Below are 23,854 nucleotides of genomic sequence, written 5' to 3'. Positions count from 1 at the left end.
TTCCAAGGCCCCAGTGTAGAACCAAGTCCTACAATGGCATTTTAGGTCTCCTTCCCCACAGTGACATTGGACTTTTGGCAGATCCTGACCTTTGGCTGAGGGAAGGAGGGGACTGCTTCAGTCTCCAATCTATTTAGTCCTAGAGGTTTCTAAAAGCCGTGGTTTTAAGTGAGGTTCAGTAGCAGTTTTTGCTGTGCTTCATGTTGGCCTTCTTTCAGGGAGCTTCAAGTAGTGAATCAGGCCTTCATCCTCTTCTCACTTGGAGTACTTTTCATCCCTGTTCTCCCTGTACATCTAAGTTCCTAGATGTCACTAGTAGCTTTTGACTCCAGAGCCTAGAAGTGCTGTGATTTCACCCTAGTTCACGGCTCTGTTTTTTTCTGTTCTGTTGCTGCTCTACTGAGGTGTTAATTTTATTTTGGAGTTCAGAAATCTATTTGGTTTTCTATTTCGTATTTTCTCCGCTGGGTATTGGGAGGTTAGGAAATATGTCGAAGCATGAACTTATAGAGCTATTTGGACAAGAAGTCTTTGTGAAATATATTTTTAAAGTACAATATGAAGTCTAACTCATTTTGACATTGTTTATTTTAGATATGCTTTGGCAGTTTGTAAGTAATGAAAATTAAAAGATTAAGTAAGAGTGAACAATAGCTGCCATATCCTTTATACTGGGCTTTGTAATTGACATTTTACACCCATTATATCACACTTGGGAATTCCAGATTAGAAGATGGGATTATCCGTTTACTTCACATGAGGTGGGCAAGGCTTTGAGAGTTAAATACCTTTGCCAACACATGGCAAGGAAGTAGGGAAAGTAGGAATTGAGGCCAAATTATCTTACCCTAATGATCGTGCTCTCAGCTACATTTCTGTGCAATATACATTGAATTAAAGGATCGTCTCTTCTCACTTCCAGATTTTATTTCTAACAGACTTTTTTTTTCAAGGTAACAGTAGTGTTTTATTTTTTTTAATTGCACACATGTCTATAAACCTAATAAATAAGTTTTCTCTATTTTTTTATACAGCAGGTTCTTATTAGTCATCAGTTTTATACACATCAGTGTATACATGTCAATCCCAATCGCCCAATTCATCACACCATCACCCCCACCCCCCTGCATCTTTCCCCCCTTGGTGTCCATACGTTTGTTCTCTACATCTGTGTCTCAGTTTCTGCCCTGCAAACCAGTTAATCGGGACTATTTTTCTAGGTTCCACATATATGTGTTAATAAACAAATGACCCAATTTCGTTCCTTTTTATGGCTGAGTAATATCCCATTGTATATATGTACCACATCTTCTTTATCCATTCGTCTGTCGATGGGCATTTAGGTTGCTTCCATGACCGGGCTATTGTAAATAGTGCTGCAATGAACATTGGGGTGCATGTGTGTTTTTGACTTGTGGTTTTCTCTGAGTATATGCGCAATAGTGGGATTGCTGGATCATATGGTAATTCTATTTTTAGTTTTTTAAGGAACCTCCATACTGTTCTCCGTAGTGGCTGCATCAGTTTACATTCCCACCAACAGTGGAAGAGAGTTCCCTTTTCTCCACACCCTCTCCAGCATTTGTTGTTTGTAGATTATCTGATGAAGCCCATTTTAACTGGTGTGAGGTGATACCTCATTGTAGTTTTGATTTGCATTTCTCTAATAATTAGTGACGTTGAGCAGCTGTTCATGTGCTTCTTGGCTATCTGTATGTCTTCTTTGGAGAAATGTCTGTTTAGGTCTTCTGCCCATTTTTGGATTGGGTTGTTTGTTTTTTTAATATTGAGCTGCATGAGCTGTTTATATATTTTGGAGATTAATCCTTTGTCCGTTGATTCGTTTGCAAATATTTTCTCCCATTCTGAGAGTTGTCTTTTCGTCTTGTTTATGGTTTCCTTTGCTGTGCAAAAGCTTTTAAGTTTCATTAGATCCCATTTGTTTATTTTTGTTTTTATTTCCATTATTCTAGGAGGTGGATCAAAAAAGATCTTGCTGTGAGTTATGTCAAGGAGTGTTCTGCCTATGTTTTCCTCTAAGAGTTTGATAGTGTCTGGCCTTACAATTGGGTCTTTAACCCATTTTGAGTTTATTTTTGTGTGTGGTGTTAGGGATCGTTCTAATTTCATTCTTTTACATGTGGCTGTCCAGTTTTCCCAGCACCACTTATTGAAGAGACTGTCTTTTCTCCATTGTATATCCTTGCCTCCTTTGTCATAGATTAGTTGACCATAGGTGCATGGGTTTACCTCTGGGCTTTCTGTCTTGTTCCATTGATCTCTATTTCTGTTTTTATGCCAGTGTTGTCTTGATTACTGTAGCTTTGTAGTATAGTCTGAAGTCAGGGAGTCTGATTCCTGCAGCTCCATTTTTTTTTTTTTTTTTTTTTTTTTTTGCGGTATGCGGGCCTCTCACTGTTGTGGCCTCTCCCGTTGCGGAGCACAGGCTCCGGACGCACAGGCTCAGCAGCCATGGCTCACGGGCTTAGTTGCTCCGCGGCATGTGGGATCTTCCCGGACCAGGGCACGAACCCGTGTCTCCTGCATCGGCAGGCGGATTCTCAACCACTGCGCCACCAGGGAAGCCCTGCAGCTCCATTTTTTTCCCTCAAGACTGCTTTGGCTATTTGGGGTCTTTTGTGTCTCCATACAAATTTTAAGATTTTTTTGTTCTAGTTCCGTAAAAAATGCCATTGGTAATATGATAGGGATTGCATTGAATCTGTAGATTGCTTTGGGAAGTATAGTCATTTTCACAATATTGATTCTTCCAATCCAAGAACACGGTATATCTCTCCATTTGTTTGTATCATCTTTAATTTCTTTCATCATTGTCTTATAGTTTTCTGCATACAGGTCTTTTGTCTCCCTAGGTAGGTTTATTCCTAGGTATTTTATTCTTTTTGTTGCAGTGGTAAATGGGAGTGTTTCCTTAATTTCTCTTTAAGATTTTTCATCATTAGTGTATAGGAATGCCAGAGATTTCTGTGCATTAATTTTGTATCCTGCAACTTTACCAGATCCATTGTTTAGCTCTAGTAGTTTTCTGGTGGCATCTTTATGATTCTCTATGTATAGTATCATGTCATCTGCAAACAGTGACAGTTTTACCTCTTCTTTTCCAATTAGTATTTCTTTTATTTCTTTTTCTTTTCTGATTGCTGAGGCTAGGACTTCCAAAACTATGTTGAATAATAGCGGTGAGAGTGGACATCCTTGTCTTGTTCCTGATCTTACAAGAAATGCTTTCAGTTTTTCACCATTGAGATTGATGTTTGCAGTGGGTTTGTCGTATATGGCCTTTATTGTGTTGAGGTAGGTTCCCTCTATGCCCACTTTCTGGAGAGTATTTTTATCATAAATGGGTGTTGAATTTTGTCAAAAGCTTTTTCCGCATCTATTGAGATGATCATATGGTTTTTATTCTTCAATTTGTTACTATGGTGTATCATATTAATTGATTTGCATATATTGAAGAATCCTTGCATCCCTGGGATAAATCCCACTTGATCATGGTGTGTGATCCTTTTAATGTGTTGTTGGATTAAGTTTGCTAGTATTTTGTTGAGGATTTTTGCATCTCTATTCATCAGTGATATTGATCTGTAATTTTCTTTTTTTGTAGTATCTTTGTCTGGTTTTGTTATCAGGGTGATGGTGGCCTCATAGAATGAGTTTGGGAGAGTTCCTTCCTCTGAAATTTTTTGGAGGAGTTTGAGAAGGATGGGTGTTAGCTCTTCTCTAAATGTTTGATAGAATTCACCTGTGAAGCCGTCTGGTCCTGGACTTTTGTTTGTTGGAAGATTTTTAATCACAGTTTCAATTTCATTACTTGTGATTGGCCTGTTCATATTTTCTGTTTTGTCCTGGTTCAGTCTTGGAAGGTTATACCTTTCTCAGAATTTGTCCATTTCTTCCAGATTGTCCATTTTATTGGCATAGAGTTGCTTGTAGTAGTCTCTTAGGATGTTTTGTATTTCTGTGGTGTCTGTTCTAACTTCTCCTTTTTCATTTCTAATTTTATTGATTTGAGTCCTCTCTCTCTTTTTCTTGATGAGTCTGGCTAATGGTTTATCAATGTTGTTTATCTTCTCAAAGAACCAGCTTTTAGTTTTATTGATCTTTGCTATTGTTTTCTTTGTTTCTATTTCATTTATTTCTGCTCTGATCTTTATGATTTCTTTCCTTCTGGTAAGTTTGGGTTTTGTTTGTTCTTCTTTCTCTAGTTCCTTTAGCTATAAGGTTAGATTATTTATTTGAGAATTTTCTTGTTTCTTTTTTAAAAAATTAATTAATTAATTTTTATTTTTGGCTGTGTTGGGTCTTCATTTCTGTGCGAGGGCTTTCTCTAGTTGCAGCAAGCGGGGGCCACTCTTCATCGCGGTGCATGGGCCTCTCACTATCGTGGCCTCGTTTGTTGTGGAGCACAGGCTCCAGGCGTGCAGGCCCAGTAGTTGTGGCTCACGGGCCTAGTTGCTCCGTGGCATGTGGGATCTTCCCAGACCGAGGCTCGAACCTGCATCCCCTGCATTGGCAGGCAGATTCTCAACCACTGTGCCACCAGGGAAGCCCTTATTTTGTTTCTTGAGGTAGGCTTGTATAGCTATAAACTTTCCTCTTAGAACTGTTTTTGCTGCACCCCAGGTTTTGGATTGTTGTGTTTTCATTGTCATTTGTCTCTAGGTATTTTTTGATTTCCTCTTTGATTTCTTCAGTGATCTCTTGGTTATTTAGTAATGTAGTGTTTAGCCTCCATGTGTTTGTGTTTTTTACGTTTTTCCCCTGTAGTTCATTTCTAATCTCATAGCGTTGTAGTCAGAAAAGATGCTTGATATGATTTGTTTTCTTAAATTTACTGAGGCTTGATTTGTGACCCAAGATGTGTCTATCCTGGAGAATGTTCCTTGTGCACTTGAGAAGAAAGTGTAATCTGCTGCTTTGGGATGGAATGTCCTATAAATATCAATTAAATCTATCTGGTCTGTTGTGTCATTTAAAGCTTCTGTTTCCTTATTTATTTTCATTTTGGATGATCTGTCCATTGGTGTAAGTGAGGTGTTAAAGTCCCCCAGTACTATTGTATTACCGTCGATTTCCTCTTTTACAGCTGCTAGCAGTTGCCTTATGTATTGAGTTGCTCCTATGTTGGGTGCATATATATTTATAATTGTTATATCTTCTTCTTGGATTGATCCCTTGGTCATTATGTAGTGTCCTTCCTTGTCTCTTGTAACATTCTTTATTTTAAAGTCTATTTTATCTGATATGAGTATTGCTACTCCAGCTTTCTTTTGATTTCCATTTGCATGGGATATCTTTTTCCATCCCCTCACTTTCAGTCTGTATGTGTCCCTAGGTCTGAAGTGGGTCTCTGGTAGACAGCATATATATAGGTCTTGTTTTTGTATCCATTCAGCAAACCTGTGTCTTTTGGTTGGAGCATTTAATCCATTCATGTTTAAGGTAATTATCGATATGTATGTTCCTGTGCCTATTTTGTTAATTGTTTTGGGTTTGTTTTTGTAGGTGCTTTTCTTCTCTTGTGTTTCCCACTTAGAGAAGTTCCTTTAGTATTTGTTGTAGAGCTGGTTTGGTGGTGCTGAATTCTCTTAGCTTTTGCTCTTCTGTAAAGCTTTTGATTTCTCTATCGAATCTGAATGAGATCCTTGCCGGGTAGAGTAATCTTGGTTGTAGGTTCTTCCCTTTCATCACTTTAAGTATATCATGCCACTCCCTTCTGGCTTGTAGAGTTTCTGCTGAGAAATCAGCTGTTAACATTATGGGAGTTCAGTTATATGTTATTTGTCATTTTTCCCTTATTGCTTTTAATAATTTTTCTTAGCCTTTAATTTTTGCCAATTTGATTAGTATGTGTCTTGGCGTGTTTCTCCTTGGATTTATCCTATATGGGACTTACTGCGCTTCCTGGACTTGGGTGGCTATTTCCTTTCCCATGTTAGGGAAGTTTTCCACTATAATCTCTTCAAATATTTTCTCAGGTCCTTTCTCTCTCTCTCCTCCTTCTGGGACCCCTATAATGTGAATGTTGTTGCATTTAATGTTGTCCCACGGATCTCTTACGCTGTCTTCATTTCCTTTCATTCTTTTTTCTTCATTCTGTTCTGCATCAATGAATTTCACCATTCTGTCTTCCAGGTCACTTACCCGTTTTTCTGCCTCAGTTATTCTGCTATTGATTCCTTCTGGTGTATTTTTCATTTCAGTTATTGTATTGTTCATCTCTGTTTGTTTGTTCTTTAATTCTTCTAGATCTTTGTTAAACATTTTTTGCATCTTCTTGATCTTTGCCTCCATCAAACTTCCGAGGTCCTGGATCATCTTCACTATCATTATTCTGAATTCTTTTTCTGGAAGATTGCCTATCTCCACTTCATTTAGTTGTTTTCTGGTGTTTTATCTTGTTCCTTCATCTGGTACGTAGCCCTCTGCCTTTTCATCTTGTGTATGTCTTTGTGAATGTGGTTTTTGTTCCACATGCTGCCAGATTGTAATTTTTCTTGCTTCTGCTGTCTGCCCTCTGGTGGATGAGGCTATCTAAGAGGCTTGTGCCGGTTTCCTGATGGGAAGGACTGGTGGTGGTGGGTAGAGCTGGGTGTTGCTCTGGTGGGTAGAGCTCAGTAAAACTTTAATCCGCTTGACTGCTGTTGGGTGGGGCTGGGTTCCCTCCCTGTTGGTTGTTTGGCCTGAGGCAGCCCAACACTGGAGCCTACCTGGGCTCTTTGGTGGGGCTAATGGCAGACTCTGGGAGGGCTCACACCAAGGAGTACTTCCCAGAACTTCTGCTGCCAGTTATCTTGTCCCCACAGTGAGCCACAGCCACCCCATGCCTCTGCAGGAGACCCTCCAACACTAGCAGGTAGGTGTGATTCAGTCTCCCCTGGGTCTCGATGTGCACACTACTTTGTGTGTGCCCTCCAAGGGTGGAGTCTCTGTTTCCCTCAGTTCTGTCAAAGTCCTGCAATCAAATCCCTCTAGCCTTCAAAGTCTGATTCTCTAGGAATTCCTCCTCCCATTGCCGGACCCCCAGGTTGGGAAGCCTGACATGGAGCTCAGAACCTTCACTCCAGTGGGTGGACTTCTGTGGTATAAATGTTCTCCAGTCTGTGAGTCACCCACCCAGCAGTTATGGGATTTGATTTTGCTGTGATTGCACCCCTCCTACCATCTCATTATGGCTTCTCCTTGTCTTTGTATGTGGGGTATCTTTTTTGGTGAGTTCCAGTGTCTTCCTGTAGATGATTGTCCAGCAGCTAATTGTGATTCTGGTGTTATCACAAGAGGGAGTGAGAGCATGTCCTTCTACTTCACCATCTTGTTTCATGCCTCTAACAAACTCTTTACTCTGCATGAATCCAGAATTTCTTTGGAAATTTGCTTATTAAATCACTTTATTTGGTTATTTTTCTTAGTGTTCTGACTACATTCTACTTGGTCTGTGGAACAGTGTATTTATAAATAACACTGTATCTGAATTTTAAGAATTTTCAGGATACTGATTATATATTATAGTCTAAGAAAAATATGTCAGTATTAGTACAGACTTGGGTTAGTATAAATTGAGATAAGTCCAAAGTTTTAGAACTTCAAAATAGGAACAATGTAATTTTCCCATAGATCTCAATGATTAAAGTAGCTGGAGACCCAGTAGATGAAACTTTAAAGAAATTTTATTCCAGTTTATCCTATACAGCATTTCTGCATTAATGTTACTAAAACACAACACTCTTAAAACATCTCCCATGTCTCTCTATTTCCATAGTGTCAAGTTTAAATCGCAGCCTTGCACTGAAAATTCACCTTATAAATTTGATGAATATAGATAGTGCTGTGGCATCATTCCAAGGTGATTTTTTTAATCTTCTGGAATAAATCACACAAAGTAAAAAACAAAGCCGTATAGCATAATCAAGTAACATATATTCATTGATGCTCCATATTAATACACTGTCACCTTTGAACACAGTGGTGGTTTGTCAGCTGTGTAGAGAAATGATACTTAATGAGAATTTGTGAAATGAATTTTCCTTTGTTACTTCCAAGTGGATGATGTTCTCTTTGGCTAACAAATTGGAGTATAGGTTCCATCCACCTCAGCATATCAGTATATAAAATCTTTGGTCCCAGAAAATATTTCGTTAACTCTCAAAAGTGGCATAGACATTATAAAAATATTATCAAGTCATGCCCTTACTTTGAACAACTTTTCAGTATCGTCTCATTTATTCTCAATGACCTGTGGTGATCTAAATGGGAAGGAAATCCAAAAAAGAGGGGATATATGTATATGTATAGGTGATTCACTTTGCTGTACAGTGGAAACTAACATGACTTTGTAAAGCAACTATGCTCCAATAAAAATTAATTTTAAAAAAAGGTCTGGTATCTTTAGTATCATTTGGAAAGGCCCTGTGAGAGCTGGCCTCAGTCATACCAGTCTTCTTTAAGTTCTTAGATATGTGAAATTCTTTACCATCTCAGTGACTTCTTGTATATTGTTTCCTCTGCAGGTGACACCACACCTCTCCCTCGCAGCAAACTTTTCTGTCGTGACCTTTTTGCATCTTTTGGGCATTGCCATTTCTTCAGAGAAGACTTCACTGATCTTCTCTTCTTTAGTCATGTCTCCCAGCTAAAATCTCTGATAGTACAGTTTGGTTTCTTTTTTAGATTCATCGCTATCCATGTCTGTTGTGATTATTTGTCTAATTCCCTATCCACAATAAGAGCTCTCTGAAGATAGGGACCCTGTCCATTTTTGTTCACTGTTAAACCCTTGGCAATTAGTGCAGGGACTGACACCATTGGAGAGAAACCTAGTACCTTTCTGTTACCAGGATCAGAGTTCCTCTACCAGACCCTGAATTCCTCAATGGACAAGTTGAGGAAACTTGTTTACATTAATTCAGTTCACTTATGTTATTGCAATATATTACTGCTAAACAATCTGTATTCAATTAGATATACCTCTCTTTATATTTGCATGAATTTGAATTTGATTTACATGTGTTGAAAAAGTCAGTAGACAGTATTTGCGTATTTTATCAAAGATAATGGGGCTGTTTGTTGTGGCTCTGGTTCTAGGCAGTATGAAACTGTGGTTCCACTTGAAGATTCTATTGTGACTGAAGTTACAGCAACTCTGCAAGAATGGGCCAGTTTGTGGAAACAACTCTATGTGGTAAGTAGTTTATAACTAGTTTACTAGATCATTAAAGTTAATTGTACCAAGTGAAAAAAGTATTGTACTTGTGCCAGTTGCAAATTTATAGATTTCTGAATATCTACAGTTTTTCAGATGTATGTTCCTAATATTAACTGAAACATAGTAGACTTGAGTTTTGTCCAACCTGAAGAGAACACATTATTTACATGCCTGCAGTTCTCTCCATCCTATTCCAGTCAATAGAATGTAAGTTCCATAACACCAAGGATTTTAGCTGTCTTACTCATTGCTGTATCCCCAGAAGCTTTCACAAAACAGGTCTTTATTAAATGAATGAACAAACTTCAGAGTTACATTGTGAACCTAATGGTGGGTAAAGGCCAAGAAGCTGTATCAACACTTTCTTACAGCTAATAAGCTTAAAGGATATGTCATATATGATACTTTTTGCCAAGCAACAATTACTAGGTTAATAAAACCTCAGTTCATATCCTCTGGAAACTTAGAGAGTAGAGGGTGATAGGACACAAAAAATATAGACTGAAAATAAGTGACAGGGTTTGGGTTCTGAACAAGATGGAATAAACACATTCTATTTTTCTCCTACTAATCACAAAAATCCTGGACAAAACTCATGAAATACCCTACCAGAAAACTCTGAAAGTTAGGGAAAAGAAGGTGGACTGACTAAGGACCTTGAGACTCAAGGATTGAGTGAGTTCCCTGATTGTCTTTTTTTCTTGCCTTCCATATATCTTGGCCTGGGTTGTAGAGAAGACTACAACCTAGAAATGCTAATGAGTGCAGACAAAAAAATAGCACCAAGGAAAGCCTATTCTCTCTAGCCAAAGGATGGCCCAGCAAGATAGAAACATCCTAACCTATCCCATCCATTCTCTAGGAGAACATCACAATAAAATCTGTACCCCCTCCCACTCAAACAGGCATTACAGCAGCCGTATCCATGACCAGAGCTTTGTCTCACACACACCCTTCCCCCACCTGCAGTAACAAGGAGATGTCCCCCTCCAGTGGGGCCTGTGGGTCAAACTCTGACTTCTCCTCTTCCCTGCTCAGTAATGAGGCAGTCCCCTTCCTCAGCAGAGCCTGTAGGGAGGACTGACTTCCACCCCACCAGAATTTACAAGGTGGCAACTCTCTTCAGCAGAGCCTGTGGGTGAGACCCTGGCTTTCACAACTACACAGCATTAACAAGATGGTGCCCTTACCCTGCAGAGTTCTGAGGCAGAACTCGACTTTCTTCCATGCTCTGAAGTAAGGAAGAAGCATTCCTCCACAGAGGAGCCTGTGGTTGGAGCTTTTGATTTCCACTCCCCTTGCAGTAATAAGGTGGTACCCTCCCCAACTGAGCCTGTGGGTAGAACTTTGACTTTCACAACTCCCCACTCCCCTGCATATTACCCTATGTTCTATGCCTGCTCTGCTGAAATGAGGCAGTGCTTCTCCCCACTCAAGCCCATGCTGAGGATAATGGGGAGTGGAGTTCTGTCATATAGGTAACATGTAAATGAGAAAACGAAGGAGTACTGGAGAGACTTTATAAACAAAATTGACATTTGAATCACAGTCCACAAAAGTGAGCCTGCGGTCACATTCAGAATCTAAACAGGTTGACCATTCACTAAAATAAAAGATTTAAGTAGGAATTAGAGTGTGATAGTATAGTACTTAAAATGTCCAGCCTACAGCCCCAAATTACTTGTCATATGAAAAAATCAGGAAAAACTCAACTTTAACAAGAAAAGGCAATCAACAGAGGCTAACTTTGAAATGACACAAATGTTGGAATCATCAACAAGGGTTTTCAAGCAGCTTTTGTAAAACTGCTCCAGTGAGCAATTATGAATTCTCTTGAAACAAATGAAAACATAAGAAACTGCAGCAAATAAGTAGAAAATATAAAGAATCAAATGAAAATCTTAGAACTGAAAAATACAATAACCAAAATTTAAAAATTACTGGTTAGGCTAAATAGCAGAATGGAAAGGACAGAGGAAAGAGCTGGTGAACTTCAAGATGGATCAGTAGAAATTGTGTAGTCTGAATAATGGAGAGAAATTGAAAAAGTGAACTTAGACTCAGAGACCTTTGGGACAATAACAAAAGGTATAACATTTGAGGCATCAGAGTACTAGACAGAGGCAGGATGTGGAATTTTAAAAATATTTGAAGAAATATTGGCTTAAATCTTACCAAATTTGCAAAAGACATAATCCTACAGATTCAAGAAGCTGACTGAACTCGCAACATGATAAACCTAAAGAAATCCATACCCAGACCCATTGTAGTTAAACTTTTGAAAATTAAAGCTAAAGAAAAAATCTTGAAAGGGAAACCAAACATTGCTATTAGGGAAAGGGCAATTTGAAACAACAACAGATTTCCTATCAGAAATTGTGGAAAACAGGAAGTGCTAAAAAAAAACCAAACCTGATGTCACCCCACAATTGTGCATCCAGGAAAAATATACTTAAGGAATGAAAGAGAAATCAACACATTGTCAGATGAAGGAAAGCTAGGAAATTTGTTGCCAGCAAATTGGTTGTAAAATAATGACTATGAAGGAAGTTCTTCAGACACAAAGGAAGAGATAATGGAAGGATAGTTGGGATATTAGAAGTGGAGGAAGCAATGGAAGGGATAAATAAATCCTCTTCAGTTTAAAAAATTGTCTGATGATGCAAAGCAAAAATTATTACATTTACATGGTTCTCAATGTATATAGAGGTTATATTTAAGAAAACTGTATCGAAAGTGGGAAAGGAAAGGGACATAAATTGTGGCAAGGTATTTGTATTCCTCTCAGGGTAGTAAAATGTTGATACTAGTAGGCTATAGTAAGTTACACACACACACACACACACACACACACACACACACTGTAATCTCTAAAGCAGTCATTAAAAATATTATATGGTAATTCAAAAAGAGTCATGTACCGCAGTGTTCATTGCAGCACTATTTATAATAGCCAGGACATGAAAGCAACCTACGTGTCCATCGACAGATGAATGGTAAAGAAATTGTGGCACATATGTACAGTGGAATACTACTCAGCCATAAAAAGAAATAAAATTGAGTTATTTGTAGTGAGGTGGATGGACCTAGAGTCTGTCATACAGAGTGAAGTAAGTCAGAAAGAGAAGAACAAATATCATATGCTAGCACATATATATGGAATTTTAAAAATGGTTCTGGGCTTCCCTGGTGGCGCACTGGTTGAGAGTCCGCCTGCTGATGCAGGGGAAACGGGTTCGTGCCCCGGTCTGGGAAGATCCCACATGCCACGGAGCGGCTGGGCCCGTGAGCCATGGCCGCTGAGCCTGCGTGTCTGGAGCCTGTGCTCCGCAACAGGAGAGGCCACAACAGTGAGAGGCCCGTGTACTGAAAAAAAAAAAAAAAAGGTTCTGAAGAGCCTAGGGGCAGGACAGGAATAAAGACACAGACATAGAGAATGGACTGGAGGACATGGGGAGAGGGAAGGGTAAGCTGGGACGAAGTGAGAGAGTGACATTGACATATATACACTACCAAATGTAAAATAGATAGCTAGTGGGAAGCAGCCGCATAGCACAGGGAGATCCACTCGGTGCTTTGCAACCACCTAGAAGGGTGGGATAAGGAGGGTGGGAGGGAGAAGCAAGAGGGAGGGGGTATGGGGATATATGTATACATATAGCTGATTCACTTCGTTATACAGTAGAAACTAACACAACATTGTAAAGCAATTATACTCCAATAAAGATGTTTAAAAAGTATTATACGGTGATATAATAAAAATATTGTAAATAAATCAAAATGGAGTACTAAAAATGTTCAAGTAACCTATAGGAACATAAGAAAGGGGAAACAGAGGAAGGTAAAATGGATGGAACAAACAGAAGTACTAAAATGGCAGACTTAAGTCCTAATATATGAATAATTAAAAGGTAGGAAATGGTAGAATTGATCAAAAAAGACTGAATGTGTTTTGTCTATAAGAAACTCACTTCATATGCAATGACACAGGGAGGTTAGGACATAGAAAAATACATACCATGCAAACACTATTCAGAAGAAAACTGGAATGGCTGTATAGGAGATAGAAAAATACATACCATGCAAACACTAATCAGAAGAAAACTGGAATGGCTGTATTGAACAGAGATAGTAATATTAAGTATGAATTATCTCTTCCTTAAATAAATGTAAATAAAAATAAATAAACTTAGTTTAGTAGAAAAAAATGATGTCAGAATAAAGAAAACTACCAGGAAGAAAGGGACATTACAAAATGATAAAAAGATCAATTTACCAAGAAGACATAGTAGTCTTTTTTTTTTTTTTTGTGGTACGCGGGCCTCACAGGCTCCGGATGCACAGGCTCAGCGGCCATGGCTCACGGGCCCAGCTGCTCCGCGGCATGTGGGATCTTCCCGGACCGAGGCACGAACCCGTGTCCCCTGCATCAGCAGGCGGATTCTCAACCACTGCGCCGCCAGGGAAGCCCGACATAGTAGTCTTAAATATGCATGCACCAAAAAACAGAGCTGGGAAATAAATGAAGTAAAACCTTAAAGGACTGAGTGGAGAAAATAGTTGAAACTAGAGAAATCATACATTATACTTGGGGATTTATAACCCCTTCGCTTACTAAAGTATATAACTACTAAAAATTATCAAGGCAGGGAAGAACTGAACAGTGCCGTCAACCATCAGGATCAAATGGAAACTTTTAGAACATTCCACCCAGTGAAATCAGAATAAAGATAGTTTTCAAGCATACATGGGACATTCACCAAGAGTGATAATATCAGGTCATAGAACAGCTGTTAACAAATTTGTAATAATTCATGTCATACAAAGGGTATTCTGACCATAATGGAGACAACCTAGAAATTGATAACAGAAAGATTACAGGAAAATATTGAAGCATTTAGAAATTAAACAAGCCACTCCTAAATAATCCATGTATCAAAGAGAAAGTCTCAAGAGAAATAATAAGTATATTAAACCTGAATGTAAATGAAAATATGATGTATTAAAATCTGTAGGATGCAGCTAAAGCAGTGCCGAGAGAGACATTTATAGCATTAAGTGCATATAACAGAAAAAAGTGTCAAATTCAGCTCCTACTTCAAGAATTTAAGTTAGGCGGAGAAAGACAAGGATAAATATCATATGAATATGATCTCTTTTATATGTGAAACCTTAAAAAAAGAAAAAAAAATAGAAAGCGTATAGGTATAGATAACAGAAACAGGTTGGTTGTTGCCAGAAGTGGGGAGTCGGAGAAATGGATGAAAGGGATCAAAAGTTAACAACAAAAAAAGAATCTAAACCTAAGCAAGCAGAATGAAGGAAAAAAATAGCAGAAATTAATGAAATTAAAAATAGAAAAACAGTAGAGGAAAAACCAATCACACCAAAAGTCAGTTTTTGAAAATATCAATAAAATTGATAAACATTTAGCAAAATGAGAGAAAATAGTAATTACCAATATATTAGGAGTATAGAAAGAGATATCACTATAGATACCACAGATATTAAATGGGTAATAAGAGAATACTATAAACAACTTTGTACACATAAATGACAGTTTAGAGGAATAGAACAAATCCTTGAAAACTATATATTACCAAAACTCACCCAAGACAAAATAGATAATCTGAATATCTGACAGCTATTAAAGTAATTGAATTTATAATGAAAATCCTTCTAAAAAAAGAAATGTCCAGGCACAGATGGTTCTAGTCGTGAATTCTACCAACAATCTAAAGAAGAAAAACCACCATATAATATCAATTGATTCAGAAAAAGCATTTGAGAAAATTCAACTTTCATGATAAAAACTCTTAGCAAACTAGAAATATAAGGGGACTTTCTCACCCTGATAAAAGGCATTTATTAAAATATACAGCAAACATCATACTTAATGATAAAAGTCTTCTTTTGGGAATAAGGTAAGGATGTCTGCTCTCAACAAGCCAATTCAACTTAGTAGTAGAATACTTAACCAATGCAGTGAGGGAAGAAAAGGAAGGAAGACATATGCAGATTAGAATGAAAACATAAAGCTGTTTGTATTCGCAGGTGATATGATTGGCTACCTAGCAAATCCCAAGGAATCCACAAACACTAGAATTTACAAAAGATATTTCTGAAAATAAGTAAGTTTTCAGTTGCAGGATATCAGGTCAAAATACACACACAAACTCTCTCTCTCTCTCTCTCTCTCTCAACATACTGGCAGTGAACAATTGGAAACCAAATTTTAAAACATATACCATTTACAATTGCTCAAAAATGAAACATTTAGGTATAAATCCAACAAAACATAGAATTTCTATATGCTGAAAACCACAAATATGCTAATGAACAAAAGCAAAGAAGACAATAAATAAAGGGACAGACATGACATGTTCATGGGTTGGAAGACCAGATTGATCTGTACATTTAATTCTTGAAACAGTCCTAGCAGGATATTTTGTAAATATAGAGAAGGTGATTCTAAAATTTATAAGGGAATACAAAAGAAGAATAAAGTTAGAGGAATAAAGTTACCTAATTTTAAAGCTTACTATAGCTACAGTAATCAAGATGGAGTGGTATTGGCAGAGGGATAGACACAGATTATAGATTAAGGGAACAGGATAGAGAGTTCAGATGTTGATTCAGTCAAGTAAGGGCAACTGATTTGCGGCAAAGGTGCAAAAGGAATTAAACAGAGGAAAGATGCTCCTGTCAAATGGTTAGGTGGAGTAGTTGGAAATTCAGAGGCAAAAACAAAAAACAAAAAATTTGACTTAAACCTCATCCGTTATACATCATAGACCTAAATGTTAAACATAAAACTATAAAAATTTTAGGAGAACATATAGGAGAAATCTTCATGACCTACAATTAGGAGAAGAGTTCTTAAGCATGACACTAAAGGAACAGTCCATAAAAGTAAAGGTTGATAAATTGGACTTCATCAAAATGAAAAATTTTGCTCTTGAATGACCCTGTTAAAGGATGAAAAGATAAGTCATGGACTGGAAGAAAATATTTTCAAATCACATACCTGTCAAAAGACTTGTATGTAGAATATATAAAGAACTTTCTAAACTGAACAGTAATTCGAACGATAATTTCTAACCAGTTAGAAAATGGGCAGATGACTTGAATAGACACTTCATCAAGGAGGATATATGGAGAGTCAATAAGAACATGAAAAGATTTTCCATATAATTAGCCATTAAGGTAATGCAAATTAATGCATATTTTCTCCCATTCTGAGGGCTATCTTTTTGTTTTGTTCATGGTTTCCTTTTCTGTGTAAAAAGTTTTCAGTTTAATTAGATCCCATTTGTTTATTTTTGTTTTTATTTTCATTACTGTAGGAGGTGGATCAAAAAAGATCTTGCTGCGGGTTATGTCCAAGAGTGTTCTGCCTATATTTTCCTCTAAGAGTTTTAAAGTATCCAGCCTTACATTTAGGTTTTTAATCCATTTTGAGTTTATTTTTGTGTACAATGTTAGGGAGTGTTCTAGTTTTATTCTTTAACATCTAAGCTGTCCAGTTTTCCCAGCACCACTTATTTTGAGTGCTTACCTTGTGCCTGTGCTTCATTTTTTACATACATTACCTCATTTTAATTATCACTACAATTACTATTATTCTCGTCATATTACTGATTAGAAACTGATCCTTAGAGAGGATAAGGAATGTGCCCAAAGTCATATAAATAGTAAATGTTCAGCCAGACCCCAAATCTAAGTTCATTAGACTCCAGGGCTCTTAATAACTCATTATTTATCTTCTGAATTAAATTCTTTTAATGTTGATATATCTCGCATACAATTTATGGTGATTTTAGTAGTTACTTATTATCATCTTCTGAATTGGTGGTTTCATTTATTAGAATGAAGATTATGTGGCAACAGCACCCCATCCAAAAAATGTAAAATAATCGTCCCTTAAACAAAATAGACATTTATTTCTTTTTCAAATAGGCACAGGCAGTCTGGATTTGGTATGGCAGCTCTACCATCATAAAGGACTCAGGCTCATTCTGTCCTCTTGCTCTATCTTCCTCATTATAGTGCTTCAACTTTGTAGCCCCAAATGCCTAGCTCTAGGTAGCACATCTGCACGCCAGCTGTAGGAAGGAGGAAGAGAAAGAAAAAAAGGCATGCTCTTTCCTTTAAAGGATACTTCTTGGAAGTTGCTCGGAACATTTCTTGCCTACTTCGTGTTGGTCAAAACTCAATCACAGGGTAACCTCTAGCTGAAAAAGAGGCTGATAATTGGTCTTTATTTAAGATGGCCATATACTAGCCCCAAATCAGGCATTCTATGACTATAGAAAAAGTGGAGAATGAATACTGAGGGACCACTATCAATCTTTGCCACAGCAACTGTGAAAATTATTTTCCTGTAAAGTTCTGTTGTGTTTTTCTTTTCTGCCAAATTTATTTGTGAAATAGTGGAATAGTGCCTTCACCAACACTTTAATATATGCGGAGAAGTGAATTTTAGGTAAAACATGAAAAAGTAATGAAGTTGTTGGTAAGAATCATTAGAATCACCCAGTTGTGCCTTTAATATGTTTTGGTAACTTGACATGCATTTGTGAAGGTAAATCATACCGATATGATGTCTTCTTTTACAACAGCTCATCTTATTCAGATATGTTCTGGATAAATTAGATCTGCTATTTGATGCAGTAGTTTAGAACACTTAACGTTTGAAAAATCTTTTAGGTGTGCTTTAAGGCTTATATATTTGCTTACCAGTTTTCCAGAGATATGGAAAAACTTGAAAGTGAGAGGCTGTATTGGAAAGAGGACTACTGCAAATCATGGTTTTTATACTTTGAACCCCAAATTTGAAATTGCCATTACAGTTTTTAAATTCCCTTTTTTTTTTTGCGGTACGCGGGTCTCTCACTGCTGTGGCCTCTCCCGTTGCGGGGCACAGGCTCCGGACGCGCAGGCTCAGCGGCGGTGGCTCATGGGCCCAGCCGCTCCGCGGCACCTGGGATCCTCCTGGGCCTGGGCACGAACCCGCGTCCCCTGCATCGGCAGGCGGGGACCTCAACCACTGCGCCACCAGGGAAACCCTAAATTCACTTTTTGATGAATGGAATGTTGCCTTTCTTTGCCATTTTAACAAACCACAGTGTTTCTGGTTAATTCTTTTTAATCTATTGTTAATATCACAAGTGTCAAATGATTGTTCTTATTCTTTTATGCAGGTAGGAGGTCAGACATGTAGCCAATTGAATTCAAAACAAATGAATACAAGTCTTTTCCAAATGACTTTCTACAAGAAGAGAATAAAAATCTGTTATGTTACTAAAATCAGAAAGCCAAACATTCTCCCTTTGTTTTCCCTACTTAATTTCAAACCTTATAGTTCTTTTCTTGATCTAACTTTACTAAGAGGCAGTTAATTACCTGGCTGTCCTCTGAGAAGTATTCTTAAGAGCCCGAATGAATCTAGGTTAACAATGTCTAAAGTCTAATTTATCTGATTTTGAAAACAAAAGGAAAATAATTTATTATTATTATTATTATTTTTTTGCGGTAAGCGGGCCTCTCACTGTTGTGGCCTCTCCCGTTGCGGAGCACAGGCTCCGGACGCGCAGGCTCAACGGCCATGGCTCACGGGCCCAACCGCTCCACGGCATGTGGGATCTTCCCGGACCGGGGCACGAACCCGTGTCCCCTGCATCGGCAGGTGGATTCTCAACCACTGCGCCACCAGGGAAGCCCAGGAAAATAATTTAAATAAAAGACACTAAACTATGAGAAACAAGTCATAACATATGTGACTATAAAGATTATTATCTTTCCGTAAATAGAGTGTGTACAAGTCAATAAGAAAACCAGTAAAAACACTGCAGATATTCAGCAAAGGATAAAACAAGCCATTCATAAAGCATTACATTAGGGAAATATTCAGTCTTACTAACAATCAAGGACATGGAAAGTAAATCAATGAAGTAATAAATTCTCCTTCAAATTAACAAGTAAGAAAGTGGAAATTATCCTCTGCCATTGAATTTTTGCTGAAATGAATACCTCCATATCCACTTTGCTGGTTGATATCAAGTTTTTGTTGGCACATTTGAAAAATAGTTTGGGAAAAGCCTTCAGATTCTTCAGACCCTAGTAATTCTAATTCTGGGAATTTGTTTTAAGATAAAGTTAAATATTGGAGTGGGTTGAATTGCAATCTCATAAATATTTCCATTAAAGCATTATTTGCAATAGCAAACATAAATTTACTTTCCTGAATGTGCCAACTGTAGTCCAGGTAAGACACAGATAAGCTGGTGTTTACATCTAAAGAGCTGTTAGAAAAATTTAAATAGTATGTTATGTACTAAAGTGAATTTATGCAAAATTATGAAGTATAACTTCATCTATATTCTGAAAACATATTTGGGGAAAAAAATGAAGAAAATTCACCAAAATATTAATGGAGATTAATTGAGGGGTTAAGATGTTAGATGTCTTCTTTTTCTAATCTTTGTTTTCAACATCCTGAATTGTGAATATATATTATTTTGATTGTTAGGAAAAAATAACATAAAGCTTTCATCAAAACAATAATGATATTGTGAAATAATACTACCAATGTTAAGTGAATAATATGTGTATACAACAGCTTAAGGTAAGAGATGACACTACCTAATTTTCTATGTTTAACTTTTATCATAGCATCAGCAAGTGTATATTAAATTCTAGGGAAAGGGCTTTGGACCTAGGCTCAGATCTTGGTTTTTCACCTTCTGTGTTAGTCTTCTTGTTAGGTCTTAGCTTTATAATACCCATTTATAGCACAGAGAATTATTTCAAAGGGTTGTAAGAGATTAAATAAAATTGCATATAAAGCTTCAAGCACTCAATCAGTGTTAATTGCATTATTCAGGTTTTGATATGTACTATATATCTCTCCAGATATGCATAACTGATGTCACAATTTATCACTTAAGAAGTATCTATACATAGAGAAATAAATAAACTCAATGAAATGGACTTCATTTGTATAATGGGGTATTTGGATAAGAGTATATGTATACTTGAGCCAGGGTAGAAAAACCCTCATCTCTCTAAGGCAGTTAAAACCATAATCTCTTCATCCAGTAATCTTATTTTGATGTGAAAAATATTATCTGAGAACCATCATTTGTGGAAAACAATGACATCATTACTCATTCCTGTCAAAAGCAAGACTGCCAAATTTTAAATATAGATATTTATGCTACAGTACTTTTTTTTTTTAAACCAAAAGCACATTAGAAGTCATATACAGAAGATACCTTTCTCCTTTTGCCAAGATAGCAATTGAGGCCAGTAAAGCTAGAAAAGAAACTTACTACCCAGAATTATCCTTATTTTTCATCTCTAGAGTTACTACAGAAATGAGAAAAAGCGAATTTTCCAACAACTAAGAAATCTTCATCAAAAACTGTATAGTTGTTTCCATTTTCCATGGTAGGGTTTAACATGCAATTATAGTGTTTATTAAGATGACAGTAAAAACTAAATAGAAAAGGCATGTGTACTTGCATTAATCTTGGACTATGAATTTTCCTTCATGTGTATAACTGAAGGATTTTATAATTGTAGCTAAGTAGGTTTAATCATTTGTTTTGTACTATTTTAGGGTAACATTAGAAATTTGGCTTTTCTTTTTTAAAAAAATTATTTTATTTATATTTATTTTATTTTTGGCTGCGTTGAGTCTTCATTGCTATGCATGGGGTTTCTCTAGTTGGCAGCAAGCTGGGGCTACTCTTCATTGCGGTGCGTGGGCTCCTCGTTGCAGTGGCTTCTCCCGTTGCGGAGCACGGGCTCTAGGCATGCAGGCTTCAGTAGTTGTGGCGCACGGGCTTAGTTGCTCCGTGGCATGTGGGATCTTCCCGGACCAGGGCTCAAACCCATGTCCTCTGCATTGGCAAGCAGATTCTCAACCACTGTGCCACCAGGGAAGCCTGAAATTTTGCTTTTCTATTAAAAACTCACCTTTTTAAAATTGGATATCTATGATGAAGCTTACCCTGTAGTTTACTTTTTCCTTTGTGATGGAATATAACTTAGTACAGCAATATTTTCATCTTATGGAAAGCTATTAAACACATTTCTACTAGAACATAGTTACTGAAGATATGCTTTATAACAGTTCTACTTTGTATTGCTATAAGAGTTTAAAAAAATTTTTTTTAGGAATCCTAAAAATGAACAATTTCTAGATTTTATTAGAAATAAGGCACAGTTCTCTAAATTCTGCTGAATAGTGTCTTTCTAATCTTTGGAAGATTAAGTCTGTAAATGGAAGGCAACATTTCATATTGAGGCCCCACCTAAAGAACAGAAGATATAAAATTCATTTTTATATTTGTCTCAAGAATATTGATTTGACAAACATTAAGAACGTATGTGCTTACGTCATCATATGTTTAAGGTGCATATGAGAGGAATTCATCAGAGAGACTGAATGCATAGGCTCTGGAGAGAGACTACCTGAGTTCAAATTTAGATGCCACAACTCGGTAGCTGCGTGATTTTGTGCCTGTTAGCTTCCTCCTAGGAGATGATAATGGTATCTGCTTTCTAGGGTTACCATGATGTTTAAATGATATAAAAACTGAGAACACCTTTTAAGTGCTTGGTTGAACGCTTACTTGTTATTTCATTTTTGTTGTTAGTTAGTAAGAATGATATTTGCTATTGTAAGCGTCTATTCCTAAACCAAGTTTTCCACTTGCTTTATTCCTACATTTTTTCAAATATATCCTAGTCCCCATCCCATCTTACTCTTAAAATTTCAGTCTTTAAAACTGGCAAGCTCTTTTTCTTGCTGCATTTAAAAATAATTTTGTATATAACAAAATGATATTTTTAAAGGGTTTTCTCTCAAAATATGTTGTAAATCAGTATTTTAATGACTTAAGGCTTTTATTTCCAACTGAGCATAACTTTTAGTGTATTTTATTTTAGCTAGGTTTAAAATCTGAAAGAATAATTTGGCAGGCACCCTGTGGCTATCCAGTAGCTGGATTCCTTTTCTTCCTTATTAAAAGAGCCAGAACTGTTTAGGTTGGCATTGTGTACAGCTAAAGTATCCATCTTTCCAGACTCCCTTGAAGTTAGGGGACACCATGTGATGCATTTCTTGCCATAAATTATATGCAAAAGTTTCTACAAGGGGTTTCTGGATGAGCCATTGTTTTTCTTGTAATAAGTGACTTCCTGTATTGGCATATGGTAGAGTTGCCATCTTATTACCAAGAGATGACGGTTATGTTAAAAAGTACCTTCCAAGGATGGCAGAGCACAAAGGTGGAAGGTATTTAAGATATTGCTGATATTGTAGGATCACTGTAAAAGCCCTGGACTGTTTACTTTTGAATTTTTAATGTGAAAAAATAATCCTTGTTTTTGTTAACTCCTTTTATCATATGTGTTAAATGCAGCCAAACACAGACCTCGTTGACTGATGAGATGTCACTGAAAGAATAGTGAATTTACTAATTAAATGATTGATTCCCACTACTTTTTTTTTAAAACATCTTTATTTGAGTATAACTGTTTTACAATAGTGTGTTAGTTTCTCCTTTACAACAAAGTGAATCAGTTATACATATACATATGTTCCCATATCTCTTCCCTCTTGCATCACCCTCCATCCCACCCTCCCTATCCCACCCCTCTAGGTGTTCACAAAGCACAGAGGTGAACTCCCTGTGCTATGCGGCAGCTTCCCACTAGCTATCTAATTTACTTTTGGTAGTGTATATATGTCCCTGCCGCTCTCTCACATCGGCACAGCTTACCCTTCCCCCTCCCCATATCCCCAAGTCCATGCTCTAGTAGGTCTGTGTTTTATTCCAGTCCTATCACTAATCTCTTCATGACATACGGTATTTGTTTTTCTCCTTCTGACTTACTTCACTCTGTATGACAGACTCCAGGTCTATCCACCTCATTACAAATAACTCAATTTCATTTCTTTTTATGGCTGAGTAATATTCCATTGTATATATGTGCCACATCTTCTTTATCCATTCATCTGTTGATGGACACTTAGGTTGCTTCCATGTCCTGGCTATCGTAAATAGAGCTGAAATAAACATTTTGGTACATGACTCTTTTTGAATTATGGTTTTCTCAGGGTATATGCCTAGTAGTGGGATTGTAGGGTCATAGGGTAGTTCTATTTGTAGTTTTTTAAGGAACCTCCATACTGTTCTCCATAGTGGCTGTATCAATTTACATTCCCACCAGCAGTGCAAGAGAGTTCCCTTTTCTCCACACCCTCTCCAGCATTTATTGTTTCTAGAGTTTTTGATGGTGGCCAGTGTGACCGGTGTGAGATGATATCTCATTGTAGTTTTGATTTGCATTTCTCTAATGATTAATGATGTTGAGCATTCTTTCATGTGTTTGTTGGCGATCTGTATATCTTCTTTGGAGAAATGTCTATTTAGGTCTTCTGCCCATTTTTGGATTGGGTTGTTTGTTGTTTTGTTATTGAGCTTCATGAGTTGTTTATAAATTTTGGAGATTAATCCTTTGTCAGTTGCTTCATTTGCAAATATTTTCTCCCATTCTGAGGGTTGTCTTTTGATCTTGTTTATGGTATCCTTTGCTGTGCAAAAGCTTTTAAGTTTC

General features: G+C 37.1%; 1 protein-coding gene across 9 annotated transcripts in view; it reads left to right on the top strand.

Moving 5' to 3' along the window:
* Positions 1–23,854, top strand: part of DOCK3 (dedicator of cytokinesis 3) — a 445,236-nt gene that overhangs the window by 135,794 nt on the left and 285,588 nt on the right. For all 9 annotated transcript variants that reach the window (XM_067044062.1, XM_067044064.1, XM_067044059.1 and 6 more), the window contains exon 5: positions 9,103–9,199. In XM_067044062.1, the coding sequence (XP_066900163.1) occupies positions 9,103–9,199 (97 nt within the window). The remainder of the gene's footprint in view (positions 1–9,102; positions 9,200–23,854) is intronic.

Source organism: Kogia breviceps, chromosome 10 (assembly GCF_026419965.1).
Source record: "Kogia breviceps isolate mKogBre1 chromosome 10, mKogBre1 haplotype 1, whole genome shotgun sequence".
NCBI classification, from domain to species: Eukaryota; Metazoa; Chordata; class Mammalia; order Artiodactyla; family Physeteridae; genus Kogia; species Kogia breviceps.
This window is presented reverse-complemented; position numbering and strand designations above follow the sequence as displayed.